At 44.4% G+C, this 20829-nt stretch overlaps 1 protein-coding gene across 1 annotated transcript in view; it reads right to left on the bottom strand.

Moving 5' to 3' along the window:
* LOC139931737 (latent-transforming growth factor beta-binding protein 2-like) overlaps nucleotides 1-13860 on the bottom strand; it is an 82966-nt gene extending 69106 nt beyond the window's left edge. The window contains exons 1-2 of the mRNA XM_078289414.1: nucleotides 13204-13860; nucleotides 10190-10263 (exon numbers count right to left, since the gene is read on the bottom strand). Of these exons, the coding sequence (XP_078145540.1) occupies nucleotides 10190-10263; nucleotides 13204-13667 (538 nt within the window). The 5' untranslated portion in view covers nucleotides 13668-13860. The remainder of the gene's footprint in view (nucleotides 1-10189; nucleotides 10264-13203) is intronic.
* Between the last annotated feature and the right edge of the window lie 6969 nt (nucleotides 13861-20829).

Below are 20829 nucleotides of genomic sequence, written 5' to 3'. Positions count from 1 at the left end.
TCTAAGGAATGGCTTGCGGAGATATATCTTATATTTGAAAAACAAACTGAATCTAAAGGGTCATACTCTACTTAAAACATAATGTACCCACAATATATATCAATAGTCTGCAAATACAGAGTGTTGAGGTAATGTCATGGTCATGGAAAAACAATCTGTGTCACTACCAGCCTCCCTCCCAACACACACATCCTCCCACCACACTCCAGCTACTTGAACAGTATTGAAAGACCTGTGGCGTGCAATTTAAAGCAAACAAGCTCTCGATCTTCTGACACAAATGTATGTAGTAGACGGCACTCCGGGATTTATGACATTGTCCTCAAACAGTAAATCAGGTCACAGTCTGTGCCGGCTAAAGCAAACAGCGGAGCTCTGTCAACAGCGCCATGGAATGCTATTGACACAGATGCCGTGGACACTGACAGATCGCAGGCAGGAAGGCTGCCACAGCTCTTGGCAGTGAGGAGCGCAGGCAGCCGAAGGCCCCCACTGGGTGCAAACAGCGCTCTACCTGCTGTGTGCTTCCTGTTATTGGGATGCTGCTCAGGCTCTGGGGTCACTTTGCCTTTCACTTTGTCGTCGGTGAAAGCACACCAGACCCCAGAGATGTTGTTCCCTATGGTGCGAGCACAGAAACCCACACAAGGAAACATGACAGCAATTCTAGCATCAGAGTTTTAGTTCTGCATTCAAACGATAGGCATATTCCCATGAAGAAAGCCCAATTAAGGCCACATGGTAGGGTAGTAGTTGTAGTTTTCTCATGTTAATTGAAAGAGAGCACTGCATTACGCACAGTCAGTCTGTGGTATGATGACAAAAACTAACAAATTGAGGATTAAGTAACAGACCAATCACCCTGCTCCCGTGCTTTATGGTGAGGCAAATTCTATTCAAACCAAACCAACTCACTCCAGCATTAACTACTTTGAGGAAAATACAGGCCTTTCTGATGAAGCGTACACATTTAGGGAAATGTGCTTGTGGATTCATATAACTTGGTATGTGATCCGAGTTTTCCATCATGGGATAAAATAGGAATTGCCTGAGCTCTGTCTGGCAAGGAGTTAAATACATCATCTAGCTAAAGTAGAGGCTGGCTAGGTGCCACCGCCTTGTCCGGAGTCTGCTGAACCTCAAGTTTGGGGATGAAGTGGAGGATCAAACAGGCCACAGATTCCAACGACATTACAGGGGGAGAACTCAATAATGTGTGAAACTGCATTCTTCGACTGAACCGTCTGAATCGAAAGGAGAAACAATACGCGGCAGAGAAATAACCCAATAAATGGAGGGTCACGGCTGGCTTACAGCGGGGCATGTGTTCCAGCGTGTGACGTGTGACCCTTCTTCAGCCGTGTGGCGCAGAAGTGGCACCAGACAAACACATTCCACATATTGTCAACAGAGTGGACAGGTCAGTGACTCTGGGCCTGACGTGTCCCACATGAAGCCTCCTGCCTGGCCGCGGCGTACAGTGTCACGGCCTGTCTGTCTCGTCTCTGGGCCCTGCCTCTGGGCTGCTGAACACATTGTCGCAGTAATTGCTGTCGTGCAGATTTGTCTTGCACATCATTAAAACTAATTGCCTCGCATTCCATCCATTTCACAAATATGTGCTGTAATTATTACTTTGGGAGAGTAATAATAAAATGAGAATTCATCGGAAATAAAAGAGGAGAAATGGCAAACATTCCTGGCATTGCCACTTCAGCCTTAATTATGACTGAGACAGACTGGCCAGGTTTTGGGAGATTGTGTCCAGATCCAGTCATCTGAAAAGTGTAGGCTATTAGGCTATTGTTGGCAGGTTTGAACCTGGCCTTCCAAACAAATGCACTGATCCAGACAAATCAGTAATGAAGTAATAAAGGACATTTTCAATACAGAAATAACATTTTAATTGAGCTGAACTAAAATGTCCTCAATTTCGTATTTAAGTCAATCTGAGGTCGGTACAGTGGCTGAACTAGCTCTTTCCCTTCCAATCCTCTAAAACCTAACATTACATGAGGAAACTCATAAGGAGAGGCTAAGAGCTCTCTACTGTCCGAGTAAAAGCCCAGAACAAATCCATGACAGCTGAGGTTAATGCGAGTACCCATCCCTCGCCAAACAGCATTCATTTGGGAGTGGAACGATCAGTTTTCCATTAAAATGAACCATAAAAACAAAGGTATTTGTTTTGTCAAGGCTCTTGGTTGGATTTGTGGGGAGCACACTGAAATCCTGTATGTATATTAAAGCAACCCGGGGTCTTTACTGAGGTAAGTACTGTTCGTAATTCCTCCAGTGGGTTATAGTTACCTGTTACAAGCTTAGGTTCACAAGTGTGTGTATATCTAGGGAAAGCTGCCATTCTCAACCCCCCCATCCACTGCACTCTCATTTCCAACTCAGTGTTTGTCTCCATTCCATTACAATCCACTAGAGATCCCCCTTCCTCTCTCTCTAACTCAGAGTAATACAACCCATCAAACCTTTACAGGCCTTTCATTCAGCAAGGGGCAATTTGAAACCAAATATTTGACATAACTCAAACACGTATAAAAATCTCCAAACTTTTCACACAGGTCAACAGTAGGCTACTACCCAAGATAGCTTGATATTGAAACTTTTTGGAAATAATATTGATAATGAGAGCATAATCGTGATAATCTTGGGAAGGTTTCTCTCTACAGGCTGAGCAGATTATGTGCCATTATGAGATTTAGAGGCCGGGAGCCGCTCTGGTGATTAGGATTCAGGAGGATATGACAAAAGGCTTGACTAAGGCCCTTTGAAACCCTGTAACTGAGAAACAGGAGGCTGAGAAATAAGAATGAAAGGCAAAGTGGCAACGGAATTCATGGTAGGATGAACTTACTTCTTCATTGGCTATTTCTATGTGGCCATTACATCTGCGCATGCAGGTCTGTTGATGCTTGTGAAGGGGCTAGAGCCTAGAATATGCACTGTGAAATAGGTTCTACACACTGCTGCACAAAACCTACTTGACAATTCTTGCATCTGAATATCAAGTCTGAGAAACCGTCTGTGATGATAGTAGGAGCCTCTCTTTCGGAGCGATCACAGACCTGACAGATCTCATGAAATAGGTCAAGTGTTTGAGATTGTGGGAGGCAGTTAGGAGGAAACAGGGTGAAAAATGTGCCTGTCAGTTCAGAAGGCCTCATCCGGATATACTATCCACTGAAGAAGTAAGAATTGGGCTATTGAGCAGTTAATACAATTGCTTCGAGATCCTAATCATTTCAAGTGAGTGTTAATCTCTTTACAACATGTGATTTCTGCATGGTTGCCAGTGCAACTGCCCTCATTTTTGGCTTGCCAAAAGCTATTTTCGCTGTCTATAAGCAGCCATTGTTACAGTAGTTACTGTAATTCTGCTGCTTTCATTAAAACATAAGTTCAGAACCAAAATTCTCGGTTCTAATCAGAACCAGAAGAGAGAGAGAGAGCCTTACGCATTTTCACTGATCCTTTATTTTCTCTGGTAAATCCTACATGGGTAATATTACACAAAATGAAGGTGCCTCTGTCATAGATGCACATTTTTCCATCATAGTGTGGGTTTTTCAGTCCAATACAGTAGTTTGAGCCTTTATTCTCCTCGCCCACCTCAGTTCTGCGGGGGGATTTTGTTAACCTACAGCTGACCCATGACACTGTGTACATTACTTTTAGCCACGCTATATCGTGCCTCCACCGCACCCTCAAACTCCCACATTCAGCTTCTAATGAGCAACATGCTGGGGCGCTCTGTGGAGGATATCTGGATCTGGGGGCGTGTGCCCGCAACTTGTAAAGCTGACTTTGTGAGACGTTGTGCTCACCAAAACCCACAAACCCCGTCCTCCTGGGGGATCACATCCCAACAACTTCCATATGGGCCTTAAGCAAGAGAGTGCATGATATATGGTCGGCTATGGGCTGCACTGACAAAACTGTGGCCTGAGTGAGAGTGTGTGTGACTGTGGGAGAGGGTGCTCGCTGTTGTTCTGTAAGTGATAATCAAGCCCAGTCTTGCAAATTTCATTGCAGCCTCACTGCTGAGAGACGTGTGACAGCAGCTCTCCCTCGCTGCATCACAGCATGGGTTACATCACGAAAAAAGAGAAACAAGCGTCATTTAGGAATACACACCTCCAGCGTCTCACTTCTCTCTCCAGTGTCCCTGTATCATCAACAGCTCATGCAATAAGACAAACACACAAACAAAAAAGCTACAGGAAGACATCAATATCCAGAGCCTGAGCAGTAACTCATTTTCACTATGCTGTCGTCTATGGTAGCAATTAGAAAAACATGTGGCGCAGGAGGCCAAAACAGGACCAAATTGCAACCTACAAACAGACACACAGCTGGACTGGAGAAGGCAGCACTCCTGGTTTGGGGAGACAAATTGGGAGCGAGCTGTCCAGTGTCTGGGGTAATGATGGGCTTTGGGACGATGGTGTGTGTATTGATTACAGGATCTGTCTAATGGGCCATAACTCTCTCCAGGCTGCCGGGGAGTGCTATGCCCCTGAACTGTGAACTGTGTAACCCCCACAAATCCACACACCGCATATAAAGCAGAGAAGCAGCAGTAACTTCAACCCTGACTCCACAGCGTCACCCGCACTTTAAAGACCTTCCTCTGCTCTCGTGAAAAACCGAACGCTCCTCAGCAGGCATCAGCATTTTTCAACCTCTGGGAGAATGAAGTCGCTTTTTTTTGTATTCTTCATGAAATTGCATGCTTCATTGTTGCATAATATTGGTAAAGGTGTGATTTAATTAGTGAGATAACACTACTGCTTATCAATTAGTGTCCTCATTATATAGACTTAATAGCAGTGCCACAATATTGTTCTCAACCAGTGACAAGCAACTTTTCCTTTTGATTGAATCAGATTTAATGTGCCATGTTGTAGATTTAAAGGTGCACATGTTCCAGAGGATACTGGCTCATAACGTCATTCAAGCTTCTTATGTAACTCTGAACTTGTAAAGCGAATGCATTCAGCAGTGCTATCCGGGGAAGTCCTGGTGACTCTGCAGGTTATGGAGCATTACTGCACCAGGTGTTTGTGGCGTTACAGGCTTGACTCTGGCTGATGACCTCAGCTGCAGGTCGTCCCCTCACACCCTTCAGTCTCTCCTGTCTCGCTCCACTGTATACTATCTTATGAAATGTAAATGCCATGAGAAACCCTAAACAGTGCGTTTAAAACAGTTGTTATGCGCAGTAAATCTCTCTTTCTTTCGCATTGTGCGATGGATGAGCAAATACTTTAGAGTCACCTTCCTGTTGAACTTGAGTTTTCAGCCGAATCCAGAGAACAAATATTCAATAAATCAAACATATTTTGATCCAGAGCAAAAAATCTGGATACCCTTTTGTATTTCAGGGTTATCAAAAAGCAAACTGAGGCGGCTTGTATCCATTACATGAAGATGGTGAGCCTACATTTTTCTGGGAGCTTAGAAAATGCTCGCACGTGTATGTCCTTGATACTTTTCCAGCTGCTACACACATGTTGAAGTGAGAGAGGAGCATTAAAATTGTACTCTGTTTCACACCAAACATCAGCTTTGCTATGCCTCCATCCCTCACCAGCACTAAGTTGAATGAATGCGCTCCCCAAAATATGAAAAGTCCTAAGGGAAAATGTCATGCTGTTATGCAACAAAATGGAAAATCTTATATGAAAAATAGGCAGATTTTTTACTAATAGGATCATACTATTATTTAATTCATTCATTCACACAAGGGCCCACATTGAGATATCTTTGACATCTGTGAAATTCTCATTTCTTCTTTTAGCCTTTTAATGAGCTTTCAACAAACCCACCAAACAATGGTGTGTTACATAGAATGAGGTAACCATAAAATGCCGGGCAGCCGAGTCTTTAACAAAACTTACATGGTGTCTCAGTGTGTTCTCACTGGAGGGCTTTAATCTCGCTCAAACTCCACAGAGGACATGATGGAATTGAAGAAACATTCTGCTATATTTTTCGTTTAGAAAGAAAGGGAGAATTAGCTTATGAGGGGGAGGTAAGACAGAGAGAGAGAGAGAAAGAGAGAGAGAGAGAGAGAGAGAGCGAGGCAGACTTTCTGCATGAGGAGTTATTTTAGGGTTGGATGGGGCTCTGAGCGGCACAGCAGGCCAAAGAAAGCTGGAAGGCAATCAAAAAGAAACTCCTTTCTACCGCCTTTCACTCTGTCAATCACCGACTGCTTAAGAGACTGAAAACAACTTTATTCCTCTACGTGAATGATGCACCTTTCATCTGCACTCTCTGAGACAGCGATGGGTTTAAATCAAGGGCCATGTGTGTGCCATTTCTGGGGTCGTGCTCTCACCGCTGGCTTTACTTGCAGCATGTTGCCATATGTACCGCGTGCTTTCCCCAAAATATTGTGATGTACAGTGTGGTAAAATGGATTCCACTACAGAATATATAGGTAGGAGTCTTTGTGTGTAGACTTTAGGGAACACTGATCATGGTTAAAATGTAGAGCCAGTTCCTGTCTGCACTGTGGGTCTGCATTCACCCATATATTGACTCTATGTGCGGCAGACCATGTCATTAATCCGATTAACAAAGCAGCCATGTCAAAAGGAGAAGCCACCACAGTCCTAGATGACTGTGATGCACACAGAGCCTGGCAGTATGGGCTATGCCAAATTTGACTGGTGGCAAATGAAAGTTAGTGACCCAAAAATAAATATTAATAGGAGGCCAAAGACCGACTCTGAGTGACCACTAAGTTACACACACGCTACACTAGGTATGAGTGAAAGCCAAATTCAGTGGTCCAAAGATTAGAGTGATCCATCTGAAGGCAGAAATAAAGGCGAATAGATGCAATTTGAATCTATTCTACAGTCACACCGATTTTCTAACCCTAACCCTAACCCCAAAAATGTCATAAACCACAGCTCAAAAAAATAATTCTACTCTACACCAATGAATAAAACATCAAATAGAGGGTTATTTCCCCTAAAACATGCCATCAATTCAAATCTCATCTGAATTTCACAGCTAAGTCAACAGATGTAAACAGATTTCTGTACGAATAATAAGACTTTTACTAAGCTGATATGCAGCTTTCCCTTTTTGCCAATCGCTGTTAATGCAGGTGTACAACATTCCCACCGTTTAACATTCCTGGCTGATTTTATGAATGACTGATTTGTAGGTGAAATATTGTTGCAAGCCTCAGTTAGCTTTGAGAAACTCACTTTCAGTGGAATATTTAACATAAAGATTAAAATTAAGGCCATATACATATATATATTTTAGACATTTAGCTGGCTGACACTTCCTTATGACTGTTGTGAACTGTTGAGACTCAGTGATGCTTTCAGTTGGGCAATAGTATTCAAAACAGCATGTGAAGTCAGTGTTAACTGTTAATGTAGCTCTTTGTCAGTCCGTCTTGTAATCCAGACAAGACTACTGCTGGGCTACGACTGGACTAGGCTACAACCTGGCCTCCCTCTGCTCTTGATCTTAGCAACAGTCTTTTTTGATGAGCAGATGTGAGTCTGGAAACACTGGTGAAGAGAACGGCTGACCCAGATACAAGATGCACCATTCAACTCGACACTTCAATCCATCTCGCAGGTGGACTCAAATGCAGCCAAACCTACACCTGGCCTCACTTTACTCCCCAACCACAATACACACACACACCTTCGTGTCCCATCCACCATCAATAAAATCAACATTGGTTAGGTGGAACCATACCCACAAAAACCTATGAAATTTTACTCTAATTAAAGCAGTTAACTTAAGTAGAAAAGAAATAAACATGACACAGACGTGGAAACACAATGTTCTGTTCTTTCTGACGGATCAAAGTGTTCTATCGCACAGCATCAAATATTTTCAGCAGATGGAATTTGCTCTAACACACAGACAAACAAGTCTGCGAAACATCCATCTTGAAGTTGAAAAGAAAACAGAGACAGTCAGCAGCAGACCCACCAGGACATGGCCAGAGCTGAGTCTTTAGGGAACCAGACAACAATCTCCAACCAGACCCACAGAGACCCAGACGCAGACCTTTCTATAAACACATTTCTAAATACATGTAGGCGCGCTCCCTGGACAACTAGAGAACCAATTCCTGTCATATATTTGCTCTGAGCTCAACCCAATTGAACAAGGAGGTATTGTTAGGAAACCATAACTCAAGACAAGAGCCTCGCGGGTGAAGCCTGCAGCTGACACTTTTAATATTAGACATTACTTCAATCCCTTCACCTAGAATTTCCTAGACGCAGCTCAGCGGCGATATGTTTTTACTTTTGCTCCCAGCTGACAGGTTTGTTCCTTTTCTTTCCCCCACTGTGAACATGTTTTCTCATGCTGCCATCCCCGAGTAAAGCAGCCTGGGTCTGAGGCCGGGACAGAGAATGAGATAGCTTGGCTTTTTTCCTGCATGGAGGTCTTGTGCGCGGGGGCTCCCGGTCCCAGCTCGGGTCTGGGCCTGCGGGCTCTGGGCCTGCGGGCTCTGGGCCTGCGGGCTCGGGGCCCTCGTGTTGGCACCTTGCCGGCCCTGGGGCTTGTGGTGAGGGGGGGTTCACTCAGCTGATGATACCATAGCCTCCAGTCAAACCTGGGTGAGGGCCAAGCTGTAAGAGGGTCCAGATGGCTAGATGGAGACCTGGTCTGCTCAGATGCTCTGCCTTGTTTAACACGGACGCGTTAGACTGGACCTGTTACTTTCTGGCAGATTAAAAGTATTTACTCTTTTGATTTGGGTAACTACAGCTCCACGTTAAATGCAATTTACACCCGGGTAAGTGCGCCTTTAGCTGGGACTTGAGAAAAAGTGGTAGGAGGCTTGAACTGGGCAGGAGGGAAGGAGATCTAATTAGGAGGCTGCTGGGGCCAATCAGCTTGTTGTGTAATCAACTGGGTGAATTGACTGATCCCTTTGATTGGAACTGTTTGATGGGTAAACAGCCAAAGTTACTGTGTGTGTGTGTGTGTGTGTGTGTGTGTGTGTGTGTGTGTGCGTGTGTGTGTGTGAGAGAGAGAGAGAGAGAGAGATAAAGAGAGAGACAGAGAGAGAGAAAAAGAGAGAAAGCAAGAGAGATAATTAGCACAAGAATAACAGAGTGATATAGAGAGAGAGAGACAGAGAGAGAGAGAGAGAGAGAGAGAGGAGAGAGAGAGAGAGAGAGAGAGAGAGAGAGAGAGAGAGAGAGCAAAAGAATAGTTACTGTGTTAGTAAAGAATTGCCAGTTGCTGTGTGGGTTTCACATTCTTCTGCACTTGTAAAATATAAAGATAACTTTCTAAAACGGCTCCAAATCTAACCTGTTATTTCAGTCTGCAACAAAAGATAATGGTCATAAACATGAAATTCTGTTCTTGACATGCAGAGAGTATCCTTGATATCATTTGTTGTCATTTCTACCTTCAAACTAGGTCACTTTATCAACAGCAGGTCTAACATAATGAGACTCCGACCCCCCTACTAACAGCCCTCTGAATGCTTAACAGTCCACATAACAGTAAAAGAAAAAAATACTTGCCAAATGTCAAGAATGTTATGACGAAAAGCACGGTAACACTTCTAACCTGTTAGCATTTCTGGAGAAATTGCATTTGAAGAAGTGTCCAATTGTTCATTCACACCCAGTGTCTTCCATTCCACTTTTAATTATCTGGCTGTTAAGATATCCAATATTGCTGTGGTCAAATAAAAAAAAGAAGCAGTTCCACCCATAATTAAGGGCTTGTGTCAAAAAGAGAGCCAAGCACTAAGCGCTGGTAATTTCCATGCTGGGATCTTACATGAAAAGAAAAGGCAAACACCACATAATGGACATGGCCGTGGGGGCAATAACACCTTGCGAAAACTTTCTTAGGGCAATTCCACTTGACAGGATAGCCATTAGTAGCCATTTGCTCTGTTATTTTGCAGTCTGTCTGCATAAAACTGTGATGTTTCTCTTTCTGCCTTTACTAGTGGAGAAAAGACTGTCCTAACTAGAAGGTGTATGTGTACTTGTGTGTATTGCTTCTAGACTTCATCATAAACATGTTAGTCTGCTACATGTAGAGCTCTGCACAGAAAATAAAGTGGTGTCTACAGTAGAGACCATTCATGCAAAGTGTACCAAATCACACTGATTCACACCTATTATGTACGGAAATTGAGTTTTCTACTTACGCTTTATACAGCGGTTGGTTCCTGGCGCCACAGCCCAGCCAGAGCAGCACTGCTGACCTCCACACACATTAGGCCTGAGCAGAGGAAGACATGTTACACAACATCATATGATGAGATAAGACACTTACAGCACATACCGCTTCAAGGAAACATGCTGAATACACAGGGCCTCTTCATAATTCACAGAGCAACAACAGTCAGAGCACAGATAGCCTCAAACCTTCACATTACAAATGAAGATCTCATTATGAAGGCTATTATGGTTTCAGATGATTCTGATGAGGTTGGCCTATTGAAATGAACACCTTCGAGATTCGGCTATAATTGCATTTGATTCAATAACATTTTCAGGGCAAATCATGAAACTCTATCTGTGAGTGTGGACCTACCCATCCCTCTTTCTGTTATGAGAGGATCCAGTGAAAACAAATATAGAGTTATCTGGGCCTTGAAGGGATAATGTGAGACACACGGGACATGAAAAGCGCCCTGCATCTTCCATTAATCACTGAGCAAATGAAGGATGACAAGTTTCAAACAGTTATAACTGGATTCCTTGCGCTCTTTAATCCGCAATTGTAGCGCGGGCCAATTTTACAGTGAGATAGATGAAAAGGCACCAGACCGCAAGAGCGACTCCAGGGCAACGGTAAACCTCAAACTGGATAAGTGCTGGCATACATCTATGCCCCATCATCTTTTCACAAGATATTACAGTAAGCGCGTGTCTGACTCATGGTAATGTGAGACGATAACGGGGATTGACTCATTGACCTCAGCCGGATTGAACTCACTTGGATAAGTGTTAGCGAGGAGTCACTGGGATGACATGCAGTCGTTCGGGCCCTCTGGCAGGCTTAGCATTGTCATAAATCAGACACATCACGCTTGGCTCGTGCCAAAACAGCATCAATCATCACACTCCCATTCCATCAAAGCGTATATATAATGGAGAACAACAGCGTACATCTATGCAACCCAATTAGCAATGCTTTAGGTAAAAAGAAATAGATAATGCCAGTTCACTCCTTGTTATATTTCTGTTTGAACATGAACATGAGGATGCGGGAAGATCTTAGTAGTATAATATGATAGTTCACTATTTCCATGTTCTGAGCTATCTGGATCAGTCACTTTCTGACAGGTGCACTGAAGAGAAGTGTAGGTGTACTGAGCCAACTTGAATGTAAAGCAAGGTAAAGTGAACGCCGCGCTGCCAGAGCCTCGGGGTGCAGTAAATGAGTAAGCAGAGTGGGAATTCCAAGAGGAAATGTGTCATGAGCGCACTCTCTCTAACAAGCAGCAGATGATTCATCTCAAGCTAATGAATCAGAGAGTGTTAAAATCACCATGCAATTTACTATAAGGTAATGTTCCCGCAGATTTATGTAATGCCACCTTTATGCCTCTTTAAACTCAAAGGACCCTATTCATTCAACCCTGGAATAGGTTTTTTTTGGCAATGTCAAGCAAGGCATTTACCCTCCGCTGCAATAAAGCATGTTGGATCTAAAACTACAGGCAGTTATTTTCTTTATATGTCGAGTATATGCTTTAAATAGACGGCTTCTCAACTCAACCATGCATCACTGCAACCTTCTGAATGACAAATATGGTCAGTAATGTTGTTATTAATGTTTGATGGAGCGGGGCCCATTACTGATGCATAGTGTAACAAATTTCTTGCATTGAGCCGTTTAGAGGCAGATAATAGCGCAGAAGCCCTTGAGGTATATTTGATTACAGTTAATGGACAACCTCCCCGCCCATCACTAGGTGCTTGGGTATGAAGTGATGAGTGTTAGCTTTCAGGAAGCCTCGCCACAAAGCCATCTCACCTGAATAAGGTATCAAAAGAAAGGGGGTGGGAGAGGGGGTGGCATGAAATGTATAGGCCATTAGTCATTTTCCTCCAGGTTTCATCGTGGATTAGGTTTACCTTGTATCCACCTCTACAGATGGCTAACCTATTGGCTGAATCCTCATATCGCTCATAAAGCATTCCACATAAATTGGCCATATAAATAATCCATTTCCTAAAGGTATGAGGCACTGTTATGACACACAAAAGAGATATTTCATTTATATTTGAGTGTCTGCAACCCAAGGTGAACCCCTCAAATCCCTCCTGATTATTGTGTAAACACTTTCCTCTCCAGTGTGTATCCTGATTTGTCCCTATGGAGCAAACAGGGCTGGATGCACGAGGGTTCATTTACCAAAAAGAAAAGAGCTTTAAAATGGAAACAACCGATCGGCCTGTTTGGAGTTTAACAGAGACAAAAAAATAGGGATTTGCAGCATTGAGAGAGGGCCGTTGGAGAAACAGGTGTTTCTGATCACTAAGCGAATTTACAAATGTTCACCAGCCAAGACTCCGGTAGAGCCACTACAGTACATGGCCACAGGCAACATTGTGATCCACAAAACTGGGGAACACACATTGAAGCAGTCTGAGGCCATTCCCCTGCTGTAATTGAAATGCTCTATGTGTTGTAATGGAAGGAAATAGTGATAATGCAATGCTGCATGAGTTTCAGTACAGTTCACATGCAGTTCATCCATCCATGTATGTTGTTCATTAGAAATTTCCATTATCAGAACTGTAATCAGCACATAGTGTTTAACCGCAGCTATTTACTCCATGTCCTGCCATGACCCTGATGACAGAATACCTATCCACTCAGGCAATCCACACCGGGGCATTCAAGCTGCTTCACTTACTGGACGACACTTTCATTCCTCAGATGTGTTCACTGTTTCCAAGCAATATTGTGGGATATGGAGTGAAACTGTGCAGCCACTGACTGTGGGTTAGGTTACATCATCACATGGTTTACTTTGCAGGAAGGTGCTGTTGAAAGTGGGACACCATGGCGTAGTAAAACACAAGAAATGATGTCAAATAATTCCCTACAACCTTATAGTGAACTCGACAGTGAGCTTGACAGTTAGAGAGAGCAAAGGAAAACACTTTTATGGAAGACAGAAGAGCACTTGACCGTGCGTCTTACCCAACAAGTCGCCTTGTGCTGGCAGAGCTAGGCTTGCCGCTCTGCCTGCGGTTGACTCTGGTCCTGTGCTGAGGGGAGAGCTGGCTGTCCGGGTGCCTGGCGGTGCGCAGCGCACCATCCCGCGGCGCAGCGGCGTCGTCCTCCCGGGGGGCGCCCGCAGCGTGAGCCGGTGCCGCTTTGGTTATGTGTCTACGGTCTCGCTGGGATGACGAGTCCCTGGGAAGGCTCGCGGGTTGAGAAAGCTCCCGGGGCGAGCTTTCACCCCACGGTCTGGAGGATGCACCGTCCTCCGGTCCCCTTGGCGAGTGACCTTGACTCCTCGCTCGGGACCGCTGCTGGTCCCACACCGCCCGGTCTGCCCCTGCACCCTCTTTCCTCCCACCTGTCGCGTCCGTCTGACCGTCACCAAGTCGCACCAGTGCAATAGTCAAAACCATTAAAACAGCAAAGCCCGCACGGTCCATTGTGGACACGCAAAGTTTTGAAACTACCGCGTAAAAGGAGCGATCGCGTTACAGTTTTATCGAGAGCCACTGAAATATGAGCAAATTAAAAAAAAACGCGACTGGACGAGTTCAGCAAGACGGCATCCTCTCCCAAGAATGCAGAAAGCCTGGATAGCTCTTCATAATGCCCAGGTAAGACTTGTGCAGAATGGCTTGATTAGTCTTCAGGTTATCAAATCAGCACCTAACTACAGCCAAAAACTGAGGAAAATCTATGAGCTTCTCTTCTCTCAATACAGAAAAGAAAATGCTGTAGGCTATGTTATTTTAGACAAATATTAATCCATCTGCTTTAGTTCATGTTTAACAAGGAAAAAGCGCAAGGAGAGCAGCACGATGGCTCCAGGGCTGCTGAAGCTGCACTCCAACTCCAAGTGAGAGGACTAGAGTTTGAATCGTGCTCCCATGGATATCACCACCTCCTTGGATCTGAAGTCACCGGGAATTTTTGTAGGGATTGCATGCGCTTTGCAAGAAGAAACTCCCCCTTGTCGGTCGTATTGTTGCCTCCACTTCACTGCACCGCTCGGTCCATGTGCCCACACGCACTTTCTCTGCCAAATTACATCATGACATTGTGTGTCTCTATTTCAGTGATTCTGCTGTGCAGGGCTGCTGAAATTCTCACATATGCAGCTACATAAATGGCAGGCGTTACACTCAATTTGAATTTGGCAAACTGACAAGCTACTGCCAGTATCATAAAAATTAAGCTACCACTTCCAGATGTTTTTTTTCTTGAAGACTCAACAACAATGATTGTGGGAGCCTGAGGGGATTATTTAGGTCCATTATTCTGTTGTGTGATGGTTGCAATTAATTAGGTCATTGTGCATTCTACCTGTTTCATTTGATCTCTTTATAAATTACAGCAGTGCTGCAGCAGTGTCAACTTTAGTAAAATTCGTAATATACTATTTATGCTGCAGTTATCACTTTTCAAATCTAGCCTAAAACATATGCTATGAAGCCTGTGCAACATATGCTATATACTTGCATGCAGGCTTCATAGCATATTGTATGTGTAGACAATATGTATATTGTCTGTGTAGAAACATGCTGTATGATCTCTAAACAGCAGTAAAAGGTGCTGTGTGGGAAGCTCACAGTTAAAGCTCAATCTCAAAGCTTGGAAAACTGGTGGGGTTATGTAACCAATCCCATTCATCTTCCCCTCTCATCCATGCTGCATCATCACTTTCCCCCCGACTGTCTGGAAACAACACATTTCTTTTCTCCCATAAGATCTTAAACAACCCAAAGAGAGTTGGCTCCCTCCTCCCATTCAACCCACAAAGATGCACGCATGTCTTTCATGAGCGGTCCCCCAATGCCAGCAGCATTACCGCTCGCCGGACCGCCTTCCAAAACACACAGCAGCGGAGAGGAAGACTCGTGGTCTCTCTGCCTGGCCTGCCCATTCATCCTCTTTCCCACCCATAACTGAGATATACAGCCTTCCTAGCAGCCAGGTTCCACCAGGATAAATTAAACAAGGTTATTGTATGTAAGGAAATCATCATACTTCCATCATACTTTGAACAGACTGCTTTGAAGAGCCAGACAGCCAGGTGTCCTGCCTCTGTGGAGGAGAGCTTTGGACCCACCAGGCTCCTGCCCTCCCCTTTTCTGTTGGATCTCCAAGGGAAACACATCCAGTCTGTGTGGAGACTGGAGCCGAGCACCGCAGCTGATTACAGCTCATCTCCCAACCCATGAGAAATCTAATTAGAGAGGGAGGCTACAGTTGTCATATGACCGTCCAACAGGCTCACCAAACCCCCCCTCCACCTCCCCCCGGTCCCCTCCACCCCCCAGGCCTTGTCTCCATGTCCACTCTGAACCCTCTCGTGGCCAGTTGACCCCAGTGTCCTCGAGGGTGACGAGGGCGTGCACCGACAGATCTATGAGGTGTTATCTGCGCAACGACCTGAGACAAGTGAGCAGTCGGCCTCGGGTCAAGAGTTGCTGCACCGCTGCCTCTGCCGTTCTCCAGAAGTAGTGAGTTTCTTACACTATTTCTGCATCATGTTTACGAGCCCCATGTTGCCTGTGTGCAGGGGGATCTGTGGAGCAGCTATCCATGCTATAAGGCCGGGCCGTAACGTGGCCCGACTTGACACAATTTGCAGCATCTGGAGTAACTCTGGGATAAATACCAGGAGGATGTCTCTGGCCATGACCGATGCTTTTACACAAAGAGTCCTTTGAAAGCTCTGGCATGACAACCAAGCCACTCCTATCATCTTTCAAACGCAGAGCAAAATTATAACTGTATTACACTGTACAGTTTCCTGTAAAGCACAGCACAGAGGTAACAATAACAATATCTAAGTTCAGTAATTACACTGATGCAAACAACCTGTGTTTGTGTGTGCCTGTGTGTGTGTTTGTGAGTGTGTATGAGGGAGAAAGGTCTAGGTGCATTTGTTTTGTCTCCAGACTACTTTGTACTTTAAATTGCTCTGTTTTCTAGATGGTTTTTCAGAGTTTGACTATGGAGCAACTTCACGGAGCCGCTGAACACACGTTTTCTCGGAGTTTCTCGCCTCCTAATCGACTCTATCAGGGGAACAGACACTGGGGGATTTGCCTGTCAGCATGGACGTCCCAAGAGAGACACATTTGCGTCCATTCAGTTGGGAGGCACAATGACTGACTGCCTCGATCGTCACTGTTGAGTGAGTAGAGTGCTGCCTTGGGGTCAGAGTTCAAGTGTACCCATTAGAAAGCCAAACAGTATCATTACGCCCAGAATGTAGGGCCCTCATTATAGCAAAGTATCAACAGTGTATTCGAAGCCTTGGCTCCAGAATTTTAAGTGATCCATGTGAATTGGTCTCTGTGACGACTCTCAATGGGGAGGACCAATGAGGAACGTCAATCTCTTCGTTAGCTACCTTTTGCCATTTGTATCAAAGCCCTCAGCTCTCTCTCCTCTTGCCCAGCAGCTAACATAATACTGACATTGTTCAGACTGGGCAGCAGTCAGGACCTGGGGGAAACGTGGAGAAAGGAGGCTCGTTTGGCCGAATACCACTTTGTAACAACCTAAATTATGTGCTTTATTAATGTCGTTTTTTTTTGTTTCTTTTCATTGAACATGACAGCTTTTCCTTGGAGCGAATATTACAGAGGACCTCCAACACGCTTGGTAACAGATTAAACTGCGTACATAAAACAGACATTCGCGAAACGAGAGGAAACAGTCGAAGATAGAGCAGGATAAATGCAATGTGCTTAGGCCAAGGACTGAGGGGTCTTTCCCAGCGAGTATGAATGAGGTGCTGTCAGCTCGGGGTAATAGAAGTAGGTCACATGGGCGTTATTTAAGACAGGCACTTCCACTTCGCCTTTCATGATATTCATACTTGTGTTTTTTTGTGTGGGTATTGCGAGTGCTGGCTTGAAAAAACTGGGCACTGTGTGTGTGTGTGTGTGTGTGTGTGTGTGTGCTTGAAAGCTGTATGCATGCGAGCCTGCGTGCTGCATGCAGGGCACTGTGCGTTTCCCATACACAGGATGCAGGATAGAAGGGGAAAATCTATCAACTCTTAAAAAGAGCGTAGGAGTCCAGTCACATGTTAAAGTTAGAGAGTCTTCAGAACCACTGGCAGTGTTTCTTATGCATGTCATAGCACTGGCAATGCATCCACCCTGCATTACTTCACGGCTGAATGATCGGTTCATTCATTTATGGGTGTGAGTTGTTAGGTTAACAAAGGCTTTATACTGTCTGCTCACACGTCATAGCTGAAGAACACCCCCCCCTCCAAAAAGAAAAACGATATGCATGAATTATTAGCATCAGATTAAGTATTTCCCTTTCCAAATTACCCTTTTGCCCCTTCTGAAAAGCTTCATCAGACGACAAGTGGTTTTGGCTTTGGTACAGGCATCATTATACATCATATATCACAGCAAGGTCTGTGATATGGATGGACTCCTGGCACTAGAATAGCCAACCAGGTGCCAATTGCAGCAAATGACGTAAGGCCTCAAGTCAGAGGTCAACCTGCTGAAACAAAAAGGACTCAGTTCATCCTTCTAAACTTAAGCTTTTCATGATTTATGAGTCGGCATTATTAGGTATACCTCAGCATGCTTCAGTGATAGCGCTTGAAGTCGGAGGTTTGGGACTTGATGAGGTCGATCGGATAGTTTTCTGCCTGACTTGATGGGGGCTAAATGTTTTATGGGCAGAGCTCAGAGGCGTCCTTGTCTTGCTGCTGATGTTTGGAGATACCCAGCAGGGGCTCAGAGAAAAGATTTGTGTGTTTTCTGCTAGTCTAATAAACTGTGTGGTGGACAGAGGCAAGTCATCCACTCAAGTCATCCACATGAATACCCATGGAGTCGGTGCTCTAAATAGATCTCCTCCCCTAATATGTTAAATGGCTCTGGTTCCCAAGCAGTCTGGCTACAGATACTGTAGGAATTAAGAGAAAAAAAGAGGAGATAGACAGAAAGGTATAAGGCTGACACAGGCTGTCTCCCTGCTTCCTGAATCCTACCCTTACGAAAAAGTAGTACACTTTAAGTTTCCTTTTTAAAGTATACTTAAGTATAAAAAGTATACTAGTTTTGGTCAACTATAAGTGTACTTTCTTGTTACTCTTTGGCACTAAACTGACCCACTTTTTAGTTTGTAAAAGTATACTTATACTTAAATTTAACTCAAAGTACAGTACCGGTATAGCTGATGGGACTGAAATAGTCCATTTAAGTTTTTATCTGTATACTTTCTGTATACTTGAAGTTGACTCACACAAATATTGAAAGACACTTCTGAGTAAACTGCACTCAGGAAGGGCCGGGGCACGAACCCAAAACCTCTTAGCTGTGAGGCAACACTGCTAGCCACTGAGCCACCAATTCTTTTGCACTGGTAGGGTACTGCATTTGAACCTGTTGTCACAACAAGTTACTGTACTTACTTATACTTCTAGTATCATTAAAAGTATAAGCCTAAGTATACTATTCTCAGTACCTTTTTGCAAAAGTATAAAGTATTCAACAAGTCTAAAAGTACAAGTAGGCCTATAAGTTTAAGTATACTATTCTCAAGGGTACCTTTTGCAAGTACAACAAAAGTAAAATATACTTGCTCATTTTTGTTTTTAGTTTAAAGTAAGAATACTAAAAGTGCACTGAAGTAAACTACTTTTTTCTAAGGGTGTCCTGAGAACAAACTCATCTATGAGTTGGAGCACAGGGATCTAAAATGTAAACATGTTTTCTTCAGGGTCTCATCCTCATCCAGCACTGTCTGCCCACTGCTCCTTAAGGTTGGTATCCCCAATACAACCAACTCTGCTATTTGAAACGTGATCAGGAAAGCTGCCTTTCATTAGCATAAATCACCATGATAAGATGCTTGAAATCTGACCAGGCCCCAACCACTGCCCATTCCTCTCCCTCAGTCCACAGAGCGAAGCGTGTTTGGACCAAAGGAGCCGGTTCAAAGAGTTGGGATTGCAACCTCAGACCTACATCAAACTTGAGGCAGGAAGATTCCCATGGATTTATTGCAATTTATGGCTCAAATTTATCACATAAAAGTTGTTTTATCGATGGCTGCCTTGGTGGGCTGGTGAAATATGGACCGGCTAATATTTTCGTTCTGGTCAGTCAGAAAATCTATTGCTCAGTTGTGTGAATGGAATCTGAATTTACCACTTCGGCCTTGCATTTGGTGGTGTAGCCCTTCTGTCTCTTGAAGTTTGATTTAAAAGTGTCTCTTATGAACAATTCATGGAATGATGTCATGGGCCTCCGTGATAAATGTCACTGGAGCAGATTCAAAGGGTGGATCATGCTGGCAGCCAATTAGGTCAAATAAGAACTTGCCATAACTTTCCAGAAAACATACATTTTCCAAGGCTGAGGGGCCTTTCATTCATTAGCGTGCAACAATGATTCAAATTCACATGAAATCAGTCACAGCATAAATCAATAGAGCACGGGCAACTTGTAAATAAGTGTGCACGGGATGGAGTTTGTGCCCTCTGCCACATGCTTTCTTGTAAAGTCTGAATACTTGGTGACAGTCGTCATGTTTTCTTTGGCTCTTAGCAGAATTCACAAAAGAAGGAGCGGTGGGAGGGGTTAATGTGTGTGATAGATGGTCCTGGCTTTTCACCCTGAGCTTTCCTTCCTCTCCTCCTCCATTTTCTCTCCCCTCCCTCCAATTTTCTTGGCGCCTCACCCTCTCCCCGGCACGCTTCCCCAGCCAGTGGCTCATGGGCTCTCCTCCGTCCCCCTGGCTGTGACCTGGCCACTGGGCCTGCTGGGCCGGCTCAGTGTTTCAGCCTTGGGTTGTACTGTACTCACTAAGCGTGTGCGTCTGCTCCCTGGGGCTGCCATTTGCTGCGGAGGGGTGATAGATGGCCCCGCGCTCCAACAGCCTCGCTCCCCGTTCACGTTGTTCCATGGTGTCTCCACCAACCGACCATGGAAAATCAAGGTCAAGCATTTTCCACATTAGCAGCTTTACCACTCAGGAGGATAGAAATGGATATCTGCTGCGTGCACCACCCCCCCAAAAAAATGCTAAACACAACACACACTTATCTCCCATCTTCCATGCAGAGGTTGCTATTAGTAACTGATGGCTCTATTCAACACAGTTTCATAAACACTTACTTTCATAACCGACAGCATGAATGACGCACAAGCAATATTGGATGGGATATTTTAGAAAATGTGGCAAAGGTGAGACAGGCCCTTCTGAGTTCATGCCAACTGTCTGGCACCACACTTCTAATGACTTTCCGGTACTTAACCATCCAAGCCTGCTGTATGCAATTTCCAAACATGCAGTTGGCACAGTAAATAGCAAAAGGATTAACTGAAATTAAGTTTAAATTGTCTCTCTGGTGTTTCGTTGTAAAACAACAATGTGGCCTTAATTCCAGTTTCCACCAAGGTTGAGAGGCTACATTGGATCTATTTCCTTTTTTTTTCATCTAACTTTAATGAATGTCATGCAGCCCTTGTAAAAGAGGTTTTATTTTTGAACCAGGAGCTGTAAAAAGACCGTTAGCACTTACGCAGGGAGAGTTATATTCTCTGCGCTTAACTCCTTGATTGTCTCCAGAAGGTCACTCATGTTTCAGCA

This window comes from Centroberyx gerrardi, chromosome 17, assembly GCF_048128805.1.
Source record: "Centroberyx gerrardi isolate f3 chromosome 17, fCenGer3.hap1.cur.20231027, whole genome shotgun sequence".
NCBI lineage: Eukaryota > Metazoa > Chordata > Actinopteri > Beryciformes > Berycidae > Centroberyx > Centroberyx gerrardi.
Note: the sequence above shows the minus strand (reverse complement) of the source record. Positions and strands in the feature narration are given on the sequence as shown.